At 44.0% G+C, this 19,141-nt stretch overlaps 2 protein-coding genes across 2 annotated transcripts; one reads left to right on the plus strand and one right to left on the minus strand.

The window, feature by feature from the left end:
• Positions 1-309: 309 nt before the first annotated feature.
• LOC135501106 (uncharacterized) lies at positions 310-14,597 on the minus strand. The gene is made up of 25 exons (XM_064792910.1): positions 14,461-14,597; positions 12,912-14,107; positions 10,361-12,577; positions 9,877-10,161; positions 9,435-9,672; positions 9,047-9,209; positions 8,785-8,915; positions 7,781-7,861; positions 7,377-7,463; positions 7,179-7,265; positions 6,675-6,746; positions 6,240-6,390; positions 5,933-6,102; positions 5,658-5,767; positions 5,264-5,392; positions 4,897-5,083; positions 4,524-4,662; positions 4,140-4,360; positions 3,847-3,949; positions 3,432-3,705; positions 2,989-3,094; positions 2,640-2,861; positions 2,263-2,369; positions 1,860-2,005; positions 310-1,579 (listed from the first exon to the last, which is right to left on the minus strand). The coding sequence occupies exons 2-25, from the start codon at positions 14,099-14,101 to the stop codon at positions 1,422-1,424; spliced, it is 6,774 nt and encodes a 2,257-aa protein (XP_064648980.1). The 5' UTR covers positions 14,102-14,107; positions 14,461-14,597; the 3' UTR covers positions 310-1,421.
• A 221-nt stretch (positions 14,598-14,818) lies between these two features.
• On the plus strand, positions 14,819-18,999 carry LOC135501107 (1-acyl-sn-glycerol-3-phosphate acyltransferase alpha-like). Its single transcript, XM_064792911.1, has 6 exons — positions 14,819-15,010; positions 15,574-15,710; positions 15,920-16,095; positions 16,379-16,474; positions 17,173-17,245; positions 17,664-18,999. The coding sequence occupies exons 1-6, from the start codon at positions 14,835-14,837 to the stop codon at positions 17,831-17,833; spliced, it is 828 nt and encodes a 275-aa protein (XP_064648981.1). The 5' UTR covers positions 14,819-14,834; the 3' UTR covers positions 17,834-18,999.
• Positions 19,000-19,141: the final 142 nt, after the last annotated feature.

Consider the following 19,141-nt stretch of genomic DNA (forward strand, 5'->3'; position numbering starts at 1 on the left):
ATAACCAGCTCAAGGAGGGGATTTGGGCTTCGTAGATCTACGTAGTTCGGCGCTGAAGGTGTTAAGTACAACTTGAGTACTACTTGGGACCACAGTCATCTTAGAAGACTGGTGAATCCTCCCAAAGTCCTTTCTCTTATGCAGAACGTGCTACCAAAAATACATCAATATAGCCAGGTCAGGACCAGGCTTGGCCCAGGGTGGCTCACAGACCTTGGGCAGCCAGGTGTGGGCCAGGTCACATTTTTCCTTTGCTTGGACCTTCACATAAGAAAGACAAGACAGCTCTACAAAAAAACGACAAAATTTATTTTCTTTTGATATGTACAGGAATCGAACCATTTTAATCAGGTTACAACACAATATGATACTATGTGACACATTAAAACCATTCTATGAGTGCCTTGTCACCACAAGTCCTACAGGGTTTTACAGCACAGTGAATGTTTCAGTATTCTTAGCTTTGATAGACAGCCCATCTAAAGAGTAATGAGAATGTATCGGAGTACAGTCATCAAATGTCATCTACATGTGTACATACGTCTACATGTACTTAGTTTTGTACACGAAGAAAATCACCTTCCTATGAGACTTTTAAAACCAACTGAATGAATTTATTCAAGAACTAATCTAAAGAGTGAATGGATACGAACATAAACAGATGTGAACATGTCGACAATCGTTCAACTTCAAAGTAAGCAGCTTATTATACAATTGAAGTACAGTACATACATAAAACCTAGCTCAGCATGTCATTGTCCTTACCAAATTGACCAACTTATAGCAACAGGTATGCCTTTGCAAACTTGTCTTCCACATCAGAGGATCAGTTTGACAAAATGCTAGGAATGTCCCGTCGGCCCAGGGCAAATTGTGATTCTAAACACTGATCAACTTGCACTTCCAGACAAGAACAATTCTAGACATGGACCCTTTTAACTGATAATTTAGACATGATTTACATCAATAACGAAATTCAACAGGCAGAACTTCACAAGATCCATATATTACACTATTAAAAGCACCAAACACAATATCATACATATAACTTAAGCAATTCATTGCTATGGAGTGGTTCCAATGAGAAATGAGAGGATCCAACTTATCATCACGATTAGTCTTGCGCACAACATATACATTTAGCCATAGTCGTAATTGTTTGATAAATTTTGTCATTCCATGAACTACTTCTCCAGTTCATTGAATTGGAACAGCCAAAATCAACAGTGTCTTTGCACAGAAGAAGTCCTCACACATTTCCACAGTCTCTGACCAAGTATAAGACCTAAACAACAGTCAAAGGCCCTCAGAGATCAAAAAGAGGAACCTCAGAGGTCCAGTCACATCAATGGCAATCCACACTCATTCACAACATGTATTTTCCTAATCTGGACTCTCCTAGTAAGAATTTGGCCTGTTCGTCATGGAGGCTTTGACTGTGAAGCTTTCGAGTCGGCTTCAATGGCAGCCTTTGAAAGCTTTGATTGTGATTTGCTCACGGCGCAAGCAGCTCTCCTAGCAGCCTGGTGATACTTCTTCTCAATAAACATCTTTTGGTGACTTAGCTGCGGGAATAGGTCTGGAAAACAACATTTTGAAAATCAAATCTGTGTCATCAAACTTCCATCGCATCACATCTTCAGACAACATATCAACACTGGGTGATATGAATAAAGACGAGCAAATGCTTTTATCTAAAACTCCATGTACATTTACACCAGGCGTTTCTGTACAAAATTGAAGTAAAAGCATTTGCTAGACTTTATTCATATCAGCCACTGTATATGAACTATCAAAATAAGTCACCATCGACAAGAATGAACAAGTTCATTACAAAATATTCCAGAAAATATACTTACGTGATTTATTACTGAGGGCGTTCGTGGCGGCGTTCATCTCAGCTTGCTGTATACTGTGACTGGATCCCGTCGCAAGCCTCGTACCACGGAAGTAAACAGCCACGGTGAAACGGCGGGTGTTGGTCGGCCCAGTGGTCTCTAGCACCCTGGAGAGAATGAGCACATCAAGTGTTAGCAGTTTGTAAACATCACCCATTTGAGTAAACTGATGACTTGTACCAGCAGACCACTAGTGTGTTGCAGCAAGTTTCTTCCTTATTCTACATGTAACAAGCCTAATAACTCATTCGTAGCAGAAATACACTGAAAAGGTTTGATCAGCCTTCCATCCGTCCATCGAGGATCAATGACAGAGAGTGGAGCAGAGGCCAGCATACCCTTGTGTTATAAATATGATACCTACTTGTATATTGGAATATCTGGTTCTCCCCCATCCAGTTCTCGAAGGGTCAGGCAGCACTGCTGGAGCTGCGACTTAGGGTCATTCCACTCTTGATTCATGATGAAAACCTGCATATGAAATGACACCATTTATGCAGCAATTTCTGCAGAAAAGTCAGTGTGTGTGACACACAATTAGCCTTTGGGGCAGCAGTTATTACCACTCAGGGATGGAACTGAAATGTACACCAGCACAAAGAAATTACTAGTTAATTTAACTTAACTCTGCAAATGAGTCATTTTGAAGCCCCTCCTCAAATCATCAGTGCATATACATGTCAACTGCAACATCATCAAGATGTTGGCAAAGCAACAAGTCCGAGGTCAGAAACAACATACCTTCAACCTTGGGAAGAAGCACACTTGAGCAAACACTTTACAATGATCAAGTCCCTTATCAACGTATAACGCGCCGATGAACGCCTCCAATAGGTCAGCTTTCTCTTTCATCTTCATCTCTTTCTGCTTCGTGTCGTCCTGGCAGGAGACAAATTCTGTCATGCCGAGGTCGTCACACACCACTGACTGGGTGCGGTTGTTGACTAGGGAACTTCTCAAAAGCTGTAAGATAGAAGGGCAAGGCTTATAAGACAGACACGACATCAGAGACAATCTTCAGAAGAAAACCACACTACATGAAAAGTACATAGTAGCTGAACACTTCGAGTCACTTTGCTTTTGTACTTACAGACAAGTGTCCCTCATGATGCTCAGGGAAATGCTTGAAGAGATACTCTGAGGCGATCAGCTGGAGGACAGTGTCACCTAGGAACTCTAAGCGCTGGTTGTGACCCCTGGAAAGATAGGATCAAGATATGATCGATACTCTAACAAACCCAGGCTGTTTAGCGGTACTTGTACAAACAGATCTGCAATGATTGCTGGGAAATAGCAGAGAAAAACTACACAGTAGTCCACAGCTTATGCATTATTCTCCTCCCCGAGCAAAGCAAGACTTTCTTTGGTATCCCCTACACCTGGTATAACTGTACTGAGAAGAAGCATATGTTTAGTAATAAGTTAACTTCAAATTGAACTGTGGAACTTCTCAGGAGGCAACGCTCACAGTTACAGCTAACGCCTCCAAGTATCCATGGAAACAAAGCAAACATGGCACGTAGAACGACTTACAATGTGAGATTATTAAAGCCGAGATTCCTAGGAGTAAAAGCCCGTGCAAGCAGACGTATATTATTGAACTCAATGCCCGTCATGTCTTCAAAGCGGAGCAAGTTTTGTAGAACGGCGCTCGACTTGATCCAGTGGCGGTCACCAGATGGCTCTTCCTCCTGTAGGGGGTGCTGGGGTAGCTTCTCCCACACTCCGTGCAGATCTTTATCGTCAAATAATGTGGAAGCAAAGATGCGATCAGCAAGCTCGATGCCTCCGTCCAAGAAGAGGGCACCTGGAAGGAATATATACAGAGTCAGAAGTACACGTTTGAAGTAATTCAACATGTTCAATTTGAAAGAACAGTGAGTCAGCATTTCAAATAGATAGCTAGTATGGAAATCACCCTGAAATACTGGGAAACTCTAAGACTTACCCATGAGCGCCTCGAGGCAGTTGGCCATGGCATGTCTGAGGTCTGAATCGTGGCAGAGGTCAGGCCCATGGGCATAAAGCATGTACTCTTGGAGATGGAGAGTCTGGAAGTAGTGAAGAAGTAAATGATGAAACAAGTCAGAATCAGACGTCGGATGAAAAACACGAGGGGTGTCAGGTTTTTAAAACCTAGGAGAGTTCAAACTTGGACCAACTGCCCACACTAATATGCAGCTTCTGAAAGACAGCAGGAGAGAAAGGAGAGATTTTGTTTAAAAACATAACATAACTCACCTTGGCCAAGACGGCCAGATGTTGGTTCTGGACCAAGGCTGCCCTGAATGTGGCCAGACCACCTTCATCCAAGTCAGGGAACATGAAGAACAGATGAATACTGGAGACAAACTCGACGACAGCATCGCCCAGGAACTCCAACCTCTCGTAGTGATGGATCTCTGAGTCCGTCTCATGTTTGTTCCCCATACGAGACATGATGTTGATCAGAGTATTAATACCTGCAAATAAAACATGGGGGGATATGTTCACCACATTTCAAAGAAAACTGCCAGTGTGCTCAGGATATCCATAATGTTGTCAGCATACAGGCTACATGAGGTCTTCATTAAACAAAGCAGATATGCACAAACAGGGCCAATTAGGGATAAGTCTCTCACTCACCTCTTTTTCTTGAATGAACATGATGAATTTTCCTGTCTCCAAACTCAGGCTGTCGTATACCACAGTTAGACAAGGAGTTCCTCGCATGGTCAGGATTGGTGCCGTAGTTGACACGATAGGAAGGATGGGTTAGCGCCCTCTGCAACAAAGGATGGTCACTAATTAAAGTACGGTGTTTGACCGATGATCATGGGTTGTGATTTAGGTCCGTTACTGTAATATCCACATGTGAGTCACCTGCATCGGACATCAACTTCAACTGGCAGCTGATTGAGCAGCAGCAATATAGAAGACTAAGAACATGAGAAGTGCTGATCGAGAATTTTAGGAAGAAATCCCACATTTAGCAACAGTTGTCCCTGCCAGTTTATACCTGTAGTAGATTCCTATCCTTGAACCTATAATCAATCTGTCTCTCTAGGACATCGAGCGCTCGGTGGAAGCGCAGGTGTGATATGAGGACAGGGAGGAGTAGGGCATGCTGACACATGTCTGAGCGGATGCCAGTCTTGATGAAACCTTCACCACTGATCTCAACAGTCACTTCTCGCTTCATCGTGCTGAAACAGACATCAAATCATTTGAATTTAACTCAGTCGTTGACTGTTATAACTTTGATGTTTTCAATGAGAACCTCAAAGCAATGTTGATGTCATCTTGAAAAGCTTGCTGATAGAAGGCTACTGATACCACTGGCACAGAATCGATCAGTCGCCTGCTAGTCATGACTTGATTCTCACCTCTTCATTCTGATCTCCTGCAACTGATCTTCCTTATCATTCAGCTTCATCTTGTCCTCCGGCGTGACCTTGGGTTTGTTGGCAAGAAGATGTTTATATTTCGCGTACTGCTTCCACAGTTTCTGGTAGCTAGAAACAAGAGGTGAACAGAATTTAGGGACAACATCACTTGGTCTACCGAGGTGGATCTCAGTGCTGGAATACATCGTATCAAGGAGGATGCATTTGACCATAGGACGTGTCCTTGAGGTAGACACATCAGCCTACAAGGATCTTCTCCATTGAGGATACAGCAGAGCACCAGCCCTAACTGAGAAGTTAACCAGCGATGGACCAGGATCTCATCTAGTGCTGATGTCTATAACAGAAAAGCTGAAGATATTGAGATACCTACTTTGGGTCACCGGCATAGCTCAGCTGAGCAGGTTTGATTCCGAAGTGAACGATAACTGGATATTCACCAGCATGTCGGTCAAACTGGTCAACTCGAATTGAGCTTGGTTTCTGTGAAGGAAAATACTTGTGTTAAGCTGAGTGCCATGAGGGAAGAAAGGGAGAAGTTTAACTGGGTTGAGGTCAAAGTAATGAATGGTGAATTGGTTTGCTTCTGTCATGTGTGTCAAACAATCTGAAAGTAAATCACTCAGCTCGATTAAATGGTCCACCTACCATGCCCGGATGAATGACGATCATCCCACGCAGACTGTCAACGATATCCTGCCATTCGTGCGCCTCATACTTCTGTATCTTCTCAAGGTCAGCGGGGTCAACGAGTAACTTGGAGCTCTTGACCAGGAAGTTGACTATTTCATTCATGGAGAGAATCTCACGCCCGTTTTCTGAAAGACAACAAGCCATAATAAACAGTGATACTTAACTTTTAGATTTTGACGGGTTTTGATTCCACACATAATCTCCATTTGTGGAAAAAGAAAATTACAAATGTTCTTGTTTTATACCAAAATAAACCACTTACCTGGCAAAGATCTGACAAATCTCGGCATGAGATGGAATCTCTTACATCCACTTTCACCATTGTCACGGCCGTACCAATCCAGATCCAACAATTCCAATATTTCACTGAACAGGTAGTCAACAAACAGATCCAGGCTCCGGGTTGAAAAGTTCTTAAAGAAACCACAAGAGAATGACAGGTTAATGACAAACTCCATGCATATCAATTACGAAGGGTATGACTGCTATGATAGGTTGATGGCTGGAGATTTGGCCTGGTAGCCTTCAGCAGACAAAGGGGAGGTTAAGAAGCCCCCTTCCCCCCGAACTCGGAACTCGTTTTACTACTGAAACTGATGGAATCACATCACAAAAAGGGAACCACCAAGTTCTTATTGGGAGGATCCGATCTTAACCTCACTGTTCATACAAGTTGAGCCCATACATAAACACTCACCACTGGCATGGGTTCCTCGAAGAAGTGGATCGTATACTCAATGTTAAAACGAATCACCTTACACAGTGGAATCTGTAAAGAAGAGCGAATATATATCTTTATTAAAACCCTGAGTCCAACATGACCAATGAACAGATCCTCTTCTTTGTCTGCTTTTGATCTCAGGTGCTAATGACCGTCACTGCCACTTCTATCAATGCTGATATGTAGGCTCAGTGATTTGACTTCATTCAATTTCACCTCGGAGACTTTCAGTCCACATTTAGCCCTCATGGTGGGCTCTTTATAGTCTGCCTGGCATGGCATAGCATTCAGATACAGAGATTAGCCCTCATGGTGGGCTCTTTATAGTCTGCCTGGCCTGGCATACGTAGCATTCAGATACAGAGATTAGCCCTCATGGTGGGCTCTTTATAGTCTGCCTGGCCTGGCATTGCATTCAGATACAGAGATCAGCCATTCCACCTGTTCAAAGGCTTGACCTCTATTTGAACAAGGACTTACATTGCCAAGTTTGTAATGGGAAAAGAGCGAGAATCCATCGAAGATGTACTCATGGTCGTCATGTTCGATCACAGTCGGGTTCTTCGTCTGAAACAGGAAAACAAACGTACAAGATGTTTTAGAATAGACGCTTCTAAACCTTTTGGGTAAATCTCAGCCACAACATGGGAAGAGTTTCTAGCTAAGAGTTAAACTTACCAAGAAATTGGTGTGAGGTGACATCGTGATACGGTAGTGGAATAGCTTGTTGGTGTTGCTGGCATTCTGTTGGCAGTCAGTGATTCTCTGAAACAGACAAAAGAGACATGGTTAGAATTCATTATAACATTATTTCGTTGCCCTTGATATTTGTCACCTTTAGAGTCAAAGGCAAGTTACGCATTCAACATGTCTTCTTGAGCTGTGCCTCAGATAAGCACACAAAGTCTGAGAATCTTGGTTTAATCTCAATCGAAAGACTGTGAAGAGCCATGTCCTTGAAAACACAGCCAGCAGATCCAGAGATAGAAATGTGGGTTCTCTCCTGCAGCCAGTGCATTGGTACCAAGACCCTCTTGCCTGGCCGGTTGACCAGCCATTCTTCAGGCCTTTTCCAGACTTACCCCTTCCCCTGGGTAGATGGAATGCCTGATTCCGGAGCGTCGAGCCTTGATGCTGCAGCGGCACAATGGACCATCGTTCATCTGAAACAGGCAGAGAGATGTATAACGAGGACCCAGCGTTTTGACCAGAAGGTGGTGGCAGACCTCAGCAGTATCAACCAGTGGAGATGGATCCCTGTCAAATGACATATCGTAACAATCAATTACTTTGATAATTCTAATAGTACATCAATCATATCAGCTTGACAACATCTTTGGCTAGCTCAATTGGTTGTTTCACAGATATGTCAGCAGCTGACAAGATCTGACTTTGGTGCTGTCATGAAGTGGGTGTAATGGTAGAATACCAACACTGAAGAGATGGAAGAGACACAGAAAGTGCACTGATTTGGCCTTTTGGTTGTGTGTGTGCCAGTTGCTGAACACCAATAATCCACAAGACAAAAAGCTGCAAGTCACAAAATGTGATTAGTGAAGAAATCTGACTGCTGCAGATATTACAAGCATTGATCTGTGCATAAATAAAAAGCCCTACTGACCTCGCCTTTCAAATTGAACCATAAATTATGATGTAATCGATACGGATATCTGGCTTTCCAGTACCCGAATACTCTCCTGCGCTTTCTCTAAACACGTGTCCAGGAAATTAAAGCAAGCGAAAAGGAAAGCATAACTGACAATTTAGTTAAGGGAAGAGAGGATGAAAGCTCAAGTAAGGGAGCAGGAGATAAAACAAGGTAGGGAAACGTGGACAACTGAAAAGTGAAAAATAGGTTGCTCCAGTTTATCGGCAATGTGATAATTGTTCCGTTGATAGCCTTGTTGCTAGTATGCTAGCAGTCACCTGGAGCAATGTGTACAATAGTAACTGCATTACCTGATAATTGGGGGTGGAAAGAGGACAGAGGAATGCCTAACATGCTTCATGCAGTCTTGATCTATTTCTAGGACTAACTGGCTTAGTTGGAGTGGAATACTGTCGTCCATTAGATCTGGGTACCTACCTCACCATGCTCGTTGTACCACAGGTCGTCATGGAGACGGTACGGATGCTCCTTCTTCCTGTTTAGTTCATCCATCCAGTTTGGCTCCAGATCATCATCTTCTGACTCAGATGACGAGCAGCTCTCGGAACCTGAACAAAATATAGAGACGTGAGAGGTAGAAATACTGATGGCCCCTTACACTAGGGCACATTGGCTCTATTGCAGTTTGCAATTCTGAAAGGAAGACATTGCTAGAATACTGCTGGAGGCTAAATCTTACCAGAGTCCTGCTGATGATGGCAGTGTAGATGGACATTAGCGCGTCTCTCTGGGGGGGTGTATTTGGGTTTCTTGGAGAGCGCAACCTCATTCCTCTTAACCAAATCCTGGTAGAACTTCTTCTCCAATTCAACCATCTTCTTAGTACTTTTCACGCAACCCAGCTGCAAAAATGAATTATGTGAATTTAATGGTGACTTTCGATGATGTGCTTCATCCTGACAGGAGTCATTTCAAAACTCAGCTGAGACTGCCTCGTCACTACTTACGCGTCTCAACAGAGAGGAACACCAGGTCAGAAATTGAGACCCAAGCAGTTGATAAGGGCCCACCTAGATTGGCCAATGTCGCGTAGCCTTGCTGAGAACAGCCCAAGCTGTCATTCATACCTTTTCATCATTCCTGAAGTAGAGATCAGCAGGTGAGCTCCTCATCCAGCTGTGGTCAGCCACACACTCTTCCTCTTCCTCCTCCTCTATCGGGAATCGCTCTGGTGATGGGTCGTATGAGAAAGAACCATCCGACGATACACCTTCTGTTTCATCTGTCAATTTCTGTGCATCAGTCGCCTTTGATAAACGTGACTTCTTGATGTCTCTAGATTTTCTGGCAGCTTTGCCAGTACTTCTGTGGAAAGAGAAATAATCAAAAGATGAGAAATGCAAATGTGTTCCATTCTTTTTGAAGGTTCACCCACCAGTACTTCCCCTGGATAGGATGATGGACCAAGTTACTTGGTGGAGTGAAGCATTGTAGCTTAATGTGTCTTACTTGTGGATACAGAGATAGCAGAGTCAAACCCATGACCTCCTGATTCTTGAGGCAACTTACTTTTCACTCTGATTAGCTTGGTTGGTAGCCATGGTTACATCAGATTCAGATTGAGATGTCTTGGTAGCAGACACCTGTTGTTCAGAAGGCGTGGAACTAGTCCCTGGTTGACTGGTGTCTGGTACTGTGGGTATCTCAAACTGCTTGCCATCCTGAGCTCTCCTCGTTACAGGTCGTTTCAGAGTTGATTCCCAGTCGGGCCGGGGTGGCTTCGAAACAGTCGCTGCCTTAGGACGGCCGGTCTTCTTGGTTGCTTTTGTTGGTGATGGAACGACAGTATCATTACTGCAACAAATATGGAACACAAAACATTAGATAGATCTGTAAGTTTAGTTCATGAGTTACATCACCCTACTCACAAATATCACAAGATAGATAAACTCCTTAGTGTTGTCACTGGAGACGAACAATATGTGTGAATATAGATGAACCACACAAGTCAGAAAGACAATCAAAATGATCTTGGTCGAAAAACAAAACTCACCCTGTTGTCTTATTATCAGGTTTACTTCTTTTACTCCTGACATCGATCGACCTTGACCTCGTTGAGCCTGGATCAGATGACCTTGCTCTCTCAGATGACCTTGACCTGTCGGACGTCCTTGACCTTGAACATAATGCTTCTAGTTCTTGTTCATTAGGACGTTTCCTCTTCCGCTCAATGCTAGGCCTTGCATCCCCCGATCCGTTATTCTTCATCCGATCACGACTATGGCTACTCCTCCTCCTGTCTGTGCTATCACTTCCTCGTCTCCGTACCGCAGGTCGACCTCTGCTTCCTTTCAACCTCTCAACACTATGACTCCTTACTACTTCATCTCGCACCTGGAAATAACGACCACGGCTACTAGTTTCAGGACTTCTCTGGTGCACGATCCTGCCCCCTGGCATCGACCTGCCTAACTTCCTGGGCGATCCACTGGTAGTGACATCAAGTGCAGGAGAAAGTGAACGACCCTCTGGTCTAGTTATATCGTTATGGTTTGAAACTCGCGGCATATCAGAAGTCACACTTCCATCTTTCTGTCGACTTCTTGATCGTGACTTGTCTCCTTGTTCTCTACTCTGATCAGTCCAGTAGCTCCCATCATCCATCTTAGACCCCTGGCTACGAGCAGGAGATAAACGTCTTGCCAAATTAGGCGACTTAGATCTCCTACGCTCTAAAAAAGCTGCCGATTCCCGCAAGTCAGATGAAGACGGTGTAGGAGAGACTTGCCTGACTATGTTGTCTGGAGATGGCCTTCGTAAACGTTGAATAGGAGGACGCCTATTGATCCTGGTCGGGGAATCCCGGCGAGGAGGAGGTAAACTCCAATCATTGTTAGAGCGATTGTTCCTCCATTCACGTTGTGGAGATGAACGATTCAACCTTTCAGGGGGTGCCAAGTCACGGTCCCAGTTAGGAGAGGTACGCCGAGCGTGTCTGTTGTCAAACTGAGGTGAAGTGCGGCGTGGTCCTCTTGGTGATGTACGGCCGCGCTCACTCTGAACAAAGTTTGGTGAAGTTTGTCGTCTCTCCCTATCAACAAAGTTTGATGCAGTCCGACGACGCCCTCTATCCCTATTTGGCGAGGTACGACCTTGTTCCCGCATGGTCCGATTCGGTGAAGTTTGTCCCATCTCCCAATTTGGGGACGTACGGCCCAAATCCATGTTGCCCCAGTTGGGAGAAGTACGACGCCTTCCCCTATCCTCAAAGTTTGGAGAGGTACGGCGCCGCCCCCGACTATCACAGTTTGGTGATGTTTGTCTCCCTCTATCAGGGGAAGTCCTCACTCTGGTGATGTCAATATCGAAGTCATCCTGCCGATAGAAGTTATCGAAGCCATCCAAGGAGCGGCTCCTGTCACGTGGGGCACTGTCTACGTTCATGGCCTGATCCACTGGCCGATCGAAAACATCATCTCGACCAGGGGCACCAGGGCGGGGAATGTCATCTCTCCATCCTTGGTTTGGCGGAGGCTCCCTCTCTTGGTCACACCCAGGTGGAGGAGGGCGTTCATCTTGTCCTTGAGGAGGGAACTGCCCACCCCACTCAAGCGGTGGGTTGCCTTGACCAGCTCCCGTATTATTCTGCTGCGGCCAGGGAATGGGACCCCCACCATTTGCACCAGCTCCCCAGTTCCTCTGCGGATCTTCAAAAGTTGGTGGTGGCCCATCGCTTCCTGGGGGTGGTCCACGAGGCCCTGGAGGACCATCGTAGCCAGGTGGAGGTACACGGTGTTCTTGAACTCCACTATTCCGATTGCTGGGAGGACCATCCGAGCCAGGAGGCGGACCACGGGGCCCTAAAGGCCCATCATACTGCTGAGGGCCATTCGGCACATTGGGCACAGCGTTTGGCTGATTGTTTTGAGGCGGGCCATCACACCCAGGCGGTGCTCCACGGGGTCCTGGCGGTTGGTCATATCTCGTTTGAGGTCCTGGTCCAGGTGGCCCATCACATCCAGGTGGCGGACCACGGGGCCCTGGCGGCCCATCACAAGGAGGGCCCTGGAAGTTTGGTGGTCCTACACTTGACGGGCCCATACGATTGGGGCCGGGCATGCCTTGATTGTTGCTCCAGTTTGGACCATTTCCAGGCCCTTGGTAGCTGCTGTTGTTTCCCCAGTTTTGTCCATTCCCCTGGTTACCAGGTTGTCCCTGGTTGCTTCCCCAAGCTTGTCCACTCATCCTCGGGGGCTGGTTGTTTGGGCCACTGGAAACAGACAAGAAAAACAATACATTCAAGTCAGGACAATAGGTAACTAAGCAACTAAGTGTGTTATTTTCTTTCAAAGCTGTTTACCATGGTTTTCCTTGGTCTGTTGGCCCCTCCAGAAGAACCCCTGCCTCAAGGGCACAGCTAACACTATCAGGCTTTTCTTGTTATTTCCCGCGCTTTGAGAAGTGCAACTTGAAAGGCAGCAATCAATGAATGCAGTGATAATCTATGTAAAGAGACAGTAGAAATTTCTAACAAATCTGATATTCTTGCACTTGCCATTATCGTAAAGCATTTTGTACACACGAAATAATCAATGAATACTTACTTGAATGTCTGCTGTGGTCCATTGTTTTGACATTGGTGGAACTGTTCCTGTTGGCCTGGACAGCACTGTGGCCTTGGAGGCTGTCCACTCATGTTGCCTTGTTGAGGACCGTTCATGTTTCCTTGGGGTCCACTGAAGTTACTTTGGGGGCCATTCCTGTTGCCCTGTGGTGGTCCACCCAGGTTGCCTTGGGGACTGTTCACGTTGCCTTGAGGACCGTTCATGTTGCCCTGTGGTCCACTGAAGTTATTTTGGGGGCCATTCATGTTGCCCTGTGGTGGCCCACCAATGTTGCCAGGCTGTGGGGGTCCACTCATGTTTCCCTGAGGTGCATTCATGTTGCCCTGCGGACCATTGAAGTTACCTTGGGGTCCATTCATGTTGGGACCACACATTTGTCCACTCATGCTGCATTGGGGACCACCCATATTGCCCTGTGGCCCATTCATGTTGCCTTGGGGACCACCCATGTTGCCTTGTTGAAAGCCAGGCCCTCCACATGGGCCTTGAGGTCTTGGTCCATTCTGTCCCCATCCACCTGAAGCAAAATTGCTCTGATGAGGAGGCCCATTCCAACCACTGTGACCACAGTTTGGCCCATGATTACACACTTGTTGTCCTTGGCTGCCCTGTTGAAAATTTGGGCCTTGAAAGTTACATCCACCATTCATGCAGTTAGGGCCGTGTCCATTATGACACTGCCCCTGTCCGTATCCACCTTGGGTTCCAGATCCACAGGCCCCGTAAGGTCCTGACTGGGGTCCACATGGCCCAGACTGTTGAGGACCACACTGCTGTGGACCTCCCATCATTCCTGATTGCTGAGGACCACCAAATCCCTGCTGCGGTCCTCCAAACCCAGGGCCTTGATTGGGCCCTTGATTTCTTGGGTTCCCGAACTGCTGTGGTGCACACTGTCCTTGTGGTGGCCCTCCATACATTTGCTGTTGACCTCCAAACTGTGGCCCTCCTTGCTGGCCACCAGGAAATGGTCCAGATGGACCACCACATGGCCCAGCTCGGTTCAGTCCTCCTCCAGGTCCTGGGGGCCCTGGGCCACACTGTCCAGGAGGTCCAGTTGGTCTCTGGGGTGGCCCACACTGCATGCCATTGCCAGGTCCGTTACCTTGCTGGGGTCCAGCATTTCGCATAGGAGGTCCATTGAATGTTGGCCCATTGTTAGGAAACATCTTTATCTGCAAAGAGACATGAAACAATTCAAGATACTATTCAACTCTGATTTAAGCACTGGAGACCACGCTCCATTTGTGGGGCAACACGTATCAAGGTTTGCTTTGTCGTCTTAACAGTGCCGATATATTTGAAAACATACTCAAGAATATGTTTTCATCACATCTTCTCCGATGTAACCACAACCACAGAATCAGTACTACGGCCAACTCAGCAAGCTGCAACATTATCACTTTAAATGACAATTTATTGGAACTTGGACCACCAGCCTATATATTTCAGCTGAATCAGTGAATGAAACAAAAAATTTCGTTCTGATCAGACAACAAAAGCCACTTCAAAACAGTACTATATTTACCTCTAGAAGTTGAAAATATTATCAATCGTAGTCAGTAAACATTTGATCTTTATTTCAGATGACAACTTGAACTAAAACCACCATTCAGCACGTTTTAATTAGGCTTTTTGTCAACAAAATTCTGGAAATTTTTTTTTTTTAAATTATGAATTGTACCGGCTACGATGTAACGAAAACATTCTTTAAAAATAGCAAACACTACTAACAAATAACAAAAGCGTACTCAAAAGCAAAGGAAAAGCGCAATGAAAGATTATTCGGTGCAAAATTATTTGACAAAGCTCACAATTAGTATGCGTTTCTCTACAATTTATATTTTGTTGCATCCATGACAAACAGTACATTCTGTCACGTGATTTCAATTGGTTAACAAAATGATGTGGCTGCTGCTTCTCGGAATCTTGCTGCTAACTGTGTTTTTCTTGTACCGATCCAATCAATGGGTCAATTACCAAATCAAGTTTTTACTTTACTACACATTAGTCAATGTAATCGCTCTGATATCGATGCCAATCTTTCTATTTCGCCCATTTGATGTCGAAAATTACAGGTACTGCTGCTGCACTACATCTGATCTTCTACATACATGTTCATGTACCATTAACACTGTGTGTACACCTAAACTTTTCTGTATGGTTAGTTGTAGTGTAGGCTATATACATGCTTCCCGAAATTGGTGGCTTGCATTGGAACTAACTTTTTCCCCCTCGTCCGTCATTAAAGGCATTCAACGTGCGTTGGTCAACCATGACTATCTCCTTGACCTTTGTCACTCCACCATAAGGCCTAGTTTCCCCTTATGACATCACTATTTCGGACACTCGGCGCCCCATTTCTGGAAAGGTGTATAGGGGCTACGAATTGTTACATAACGTCCTCAGTAGAAAGGCGCAAAGTGGTGAGCAGCAGCTTGACTGGTGCAAGGATATTTATGATGCCACGGCACTGATCACCGATATGATAATTGGAAAAAACATCGCTGTACTCATCAAATTAAAGCAACTAAAGATGACATTGCTGCACATGATACATGAAAAATGTCACCCATTTCTTATTTCCAATGTCTTGAGTTGTTGATGATAATTATGAACTTGTTTAAAATCATCTTTACAGAATTGTGGGATGGATGCTTTTGAAGACGGTTCATTTTATAATGCAGATCAAAATCGATATCCGGAATAAAGAAAATACGTTATCTGACAAGCCTGCCATTATGGTCTGCAATCATCAAAGTTCTATTGATTTATTAGGTAAGGGGTAGTTGGCAAGACTGATATAACTAACTAGTCGGTAAGACTAGTGCAATGAACTTATTATTTGATGGATATAATGTAGTTGACATGGATCAGACTCTTAGAGGCGGTGTAAGGAGGATTCAGGCAACTTGAGCAACACTTGTCTTGACTGCTCTAAAAGTATCAAAACATATGTTGTTATTGAATACTTTGTTGATTTTCAGGCATGATGTCGATCTGGCCATCACGCTGCACTGGCATGGCAAAGAAGTCACTTCTCTATGCTGGTCCATTTGGACCTTCTGCATGGCTGGCAGGCACAATCTTCATTGATAGATTCCAGCCGGGGAAAGCGCGAGAAACAATGAGAGGAACAGTGGATTTGATCAAAAAGAAAAATGTAAGTTGGAAATGTTCTTGAAAAAATGATGATTTTGGTTATGATTTGGCTGATTTATGTCTTCCTTTGACCAAACAGGCAGTAGGTCTTGCCCACCACATCAAGTTTCTTTCTTGTGCTTTTTGTTGACAATTCGGATGAAAATCACAGTGAGAAGTTAACAAAGTGTTAATGATGAGATAAGGGTTGGCACCAATCTTGACATAGGTTGAAATCTGCCTCAGTTAGTTTGTTTATTAAGATATTGTCTTCTCATATACTTCACTCCCACTGTATTTTTCAGGTTAAAGTATGGGTGTTCCCAGAAGGGACTCGTAACCATGACGGCAACATGCTGCCATTTAAGAAAGGTGCCTTCCATTTAGCTATTCAAGCACAGGTAACTATATACTTTCTACAATGTATATCGTCTACTTTATCTACTCAATAGTTGTGCAGATATCAAGTCGGGTGAAGAGAAATCTGAGTTTAAGTTCCAGGTCAAGTTCTATCTGCATTGAGAGACAAGTAATCATAAAGTCAACAAAGCGAAGTGTTTCGGATTTGATGTGGACGTTTTACAAGTTTAGACTTCCACTTCTCATACATGACCTTCTTTGCCCTTTACTGTTATATTGAAATGGTGCCAGTTTTTCACAAAGCCATCTCTCCAGTATTGCCATTAAAGTGACCCACTTTAAGCAAGCCTGGTCTCAATTAAAAGAACATTATTATCAAAATGGAACCTTAAGAACCCCCATACACCTGACACATGCAGTCCTTGATAGAGAGATGTCATGGTTTCTGAGATTGAGTAGAAAGTCTAGGACAGAACTCAGTGTCCTTATAGTGAGGGTGACCTGCTTACCATGATGTCTGCTAAGCCTGGTGCTTCTGTCATTCCTGGAACCTCCTTTAGTAGACACCTCTGTGAGCAGGACTCTCTCTTCATTGAGGATACTGAACTGTCCCAAGTTGGTCATTTCCATCCAATGTAATCCCTGTCAGCAGGACATCTCTCAATTAACAACAGCATTTTTCAAAGGGTTTCCCTTACTGTTGCGTTTCAGATTTGATACTTTATGTTGTTTTTTCCAGATTCCCATTATACCAGTTGTCATATCAACTTATGATACTTTCATGAACAAAAAAAGAAAGTTTTTTAAATCGGGTAAGCAGTACGGACGTACAGTCAATCAAGAAGAGTTGATTCCTTCTCTCTCTACGTACAGTACACTTAGCATTCATTGCATGCCAGGACATGGCTACGAATGGGGCTTATTTGCCAAAGGTCCATCTCATGCCTCTCACTTTAATGAGGTCTTTTGTCTGCAAAGGCACATGGTGCAAGAAACCTCGGCCTTAAGTCACATTCGAAGTACATGCCACTCAAAGTAATAATACGGTAATCATTGATGTGTCAGTGTTGGCTACACCACCAGTCTTTGGATTACAACTGCAATGGGTGAACCATTAGACTTCTCTTCTGTCAACTGAAGAAATCATATTTACAACAACATGTGTTGTTTGCATAGTGTAATAGGAACCCAATTCTGCTGTTTCTAATACCTCCAAATGTTTGTTTCCAGGGAAGTGTATCCTCACTTGTTTACCTCCGGTATCAACTGAGGGGCTTACGGCAGATGATGTGAACAGTTTAACAGAACGCGTCCGTGATCAGATGGTTGCTGTATTCAAGGCTTCATCTGATGAAATAAGAGAAATAGCGAGAGTTGACGATGCCAAAAAGACCCAATGATTTGTGAACACAAAGACAACCAGTAGTTTTTGTCGCCATGGCAACAAGAACCAGTGATACTTTGCTATTGCTTCCTGTGAAAAACTGGTTGGATGTGGGACCAGATGTTTGAGACTTGAGAAATGGTTGTATATTTCAGTGAATACTCGAGCCGGCTTACTTATATGTCATAGTCACTTTCTTCATATGTTATTTCATTCCTGCTTCTATGTCATGTATTAGAAATGATAACAGGATAATTTGAATATGAAACATCAAGTTATCATCATTATTTCAATGTTGAAGCAATTCCATTTCTGTTTTGTATATTGTTGGTGCTTCCTTATTTGTTTATATTCTTGTTTTAGAGACAGTTGTAAACTTGAGCTTTAGCATATCTTCTATCAGAGAAAGAAATGTATTAGTAGCACAATTTCTTTAAAGATTGCAGTGATACATGTACACATGCAGTGTACATGTACACATGCAGCGTACATATACACATGTAGTGTACATGTACACATACAGTGTAGTATTATGAAGCACAGATTTTGTTGGGGTTAAAGTCTGTTTACAAAGCACTTTCATATTACGATCGCTTCTGCTATCAGTCAGCAAATATTGTGCCATGTAAGTGTTTGAGGCTTTGTTCGAAACTATTTTATCTGACTTGTGGGCTATATTTTGTAGAGGAATGTAGTGTAAATGTAGTCTGTTAGTACATGTGTGAATCGCACATGTACATGTATATTTTTACATGCATACTGGTTGCATGAAGCTGATGTGCTCTTGTACAGTCTTACCTCATTAGTCCTGGTGCCGACTGTTCATGTACTATTGTATTATAGACATGTTGATTACACTTGATTTCACAGTTCAATCAAGGGTTGTACTTTATGAAATTGCCAATCTTAAGACGAGAAGAATTGATCCAAAAAGCACAAAACAGACACTGTAGTTCTGAAAGAACAGGATATGCCCGCACATGTCTCCATGTACTCCAGGCAGTGTATTGTGCATGACCTCGAGATCTTCATGATCTTAGCTTTGCTACATGTAAGTCTCCTTGCCTTGGCAGTTATCCCAGTAGGTGTTCACACCGTGATATCGTCATTCATCTTCTGCCATAGTCATCTTGTCAAACGTTTAATTGAAGAATTTGTTGAATAAAGCTTACTATTTTCACACGTCTTTATTTTTCCTTCCCAAAGCATTACATGGTGAACCCAGTTTACTGGTAGGTTGAGTGGACTGAGACAAGTCAGTCAAGAGACCTGCCCAGAGTTACTCACCGACGTTGGGGTTTGAATACTTGACCACTGGTCTAAC

The sequence above is a fragment of the Lineus longissimus genome, chromosome 17 (genome assembly GCF_910592395.1).
Source record: "Lineus longissimus chromosome 17, tnLinLong1.2, whole genome shotgun sequence".
NCBI lineage: Eukaryota > Metazoa > Nemertea > Pilidiophora > Heteronemertea > Lineidae > Lineus > Lineus longissimus.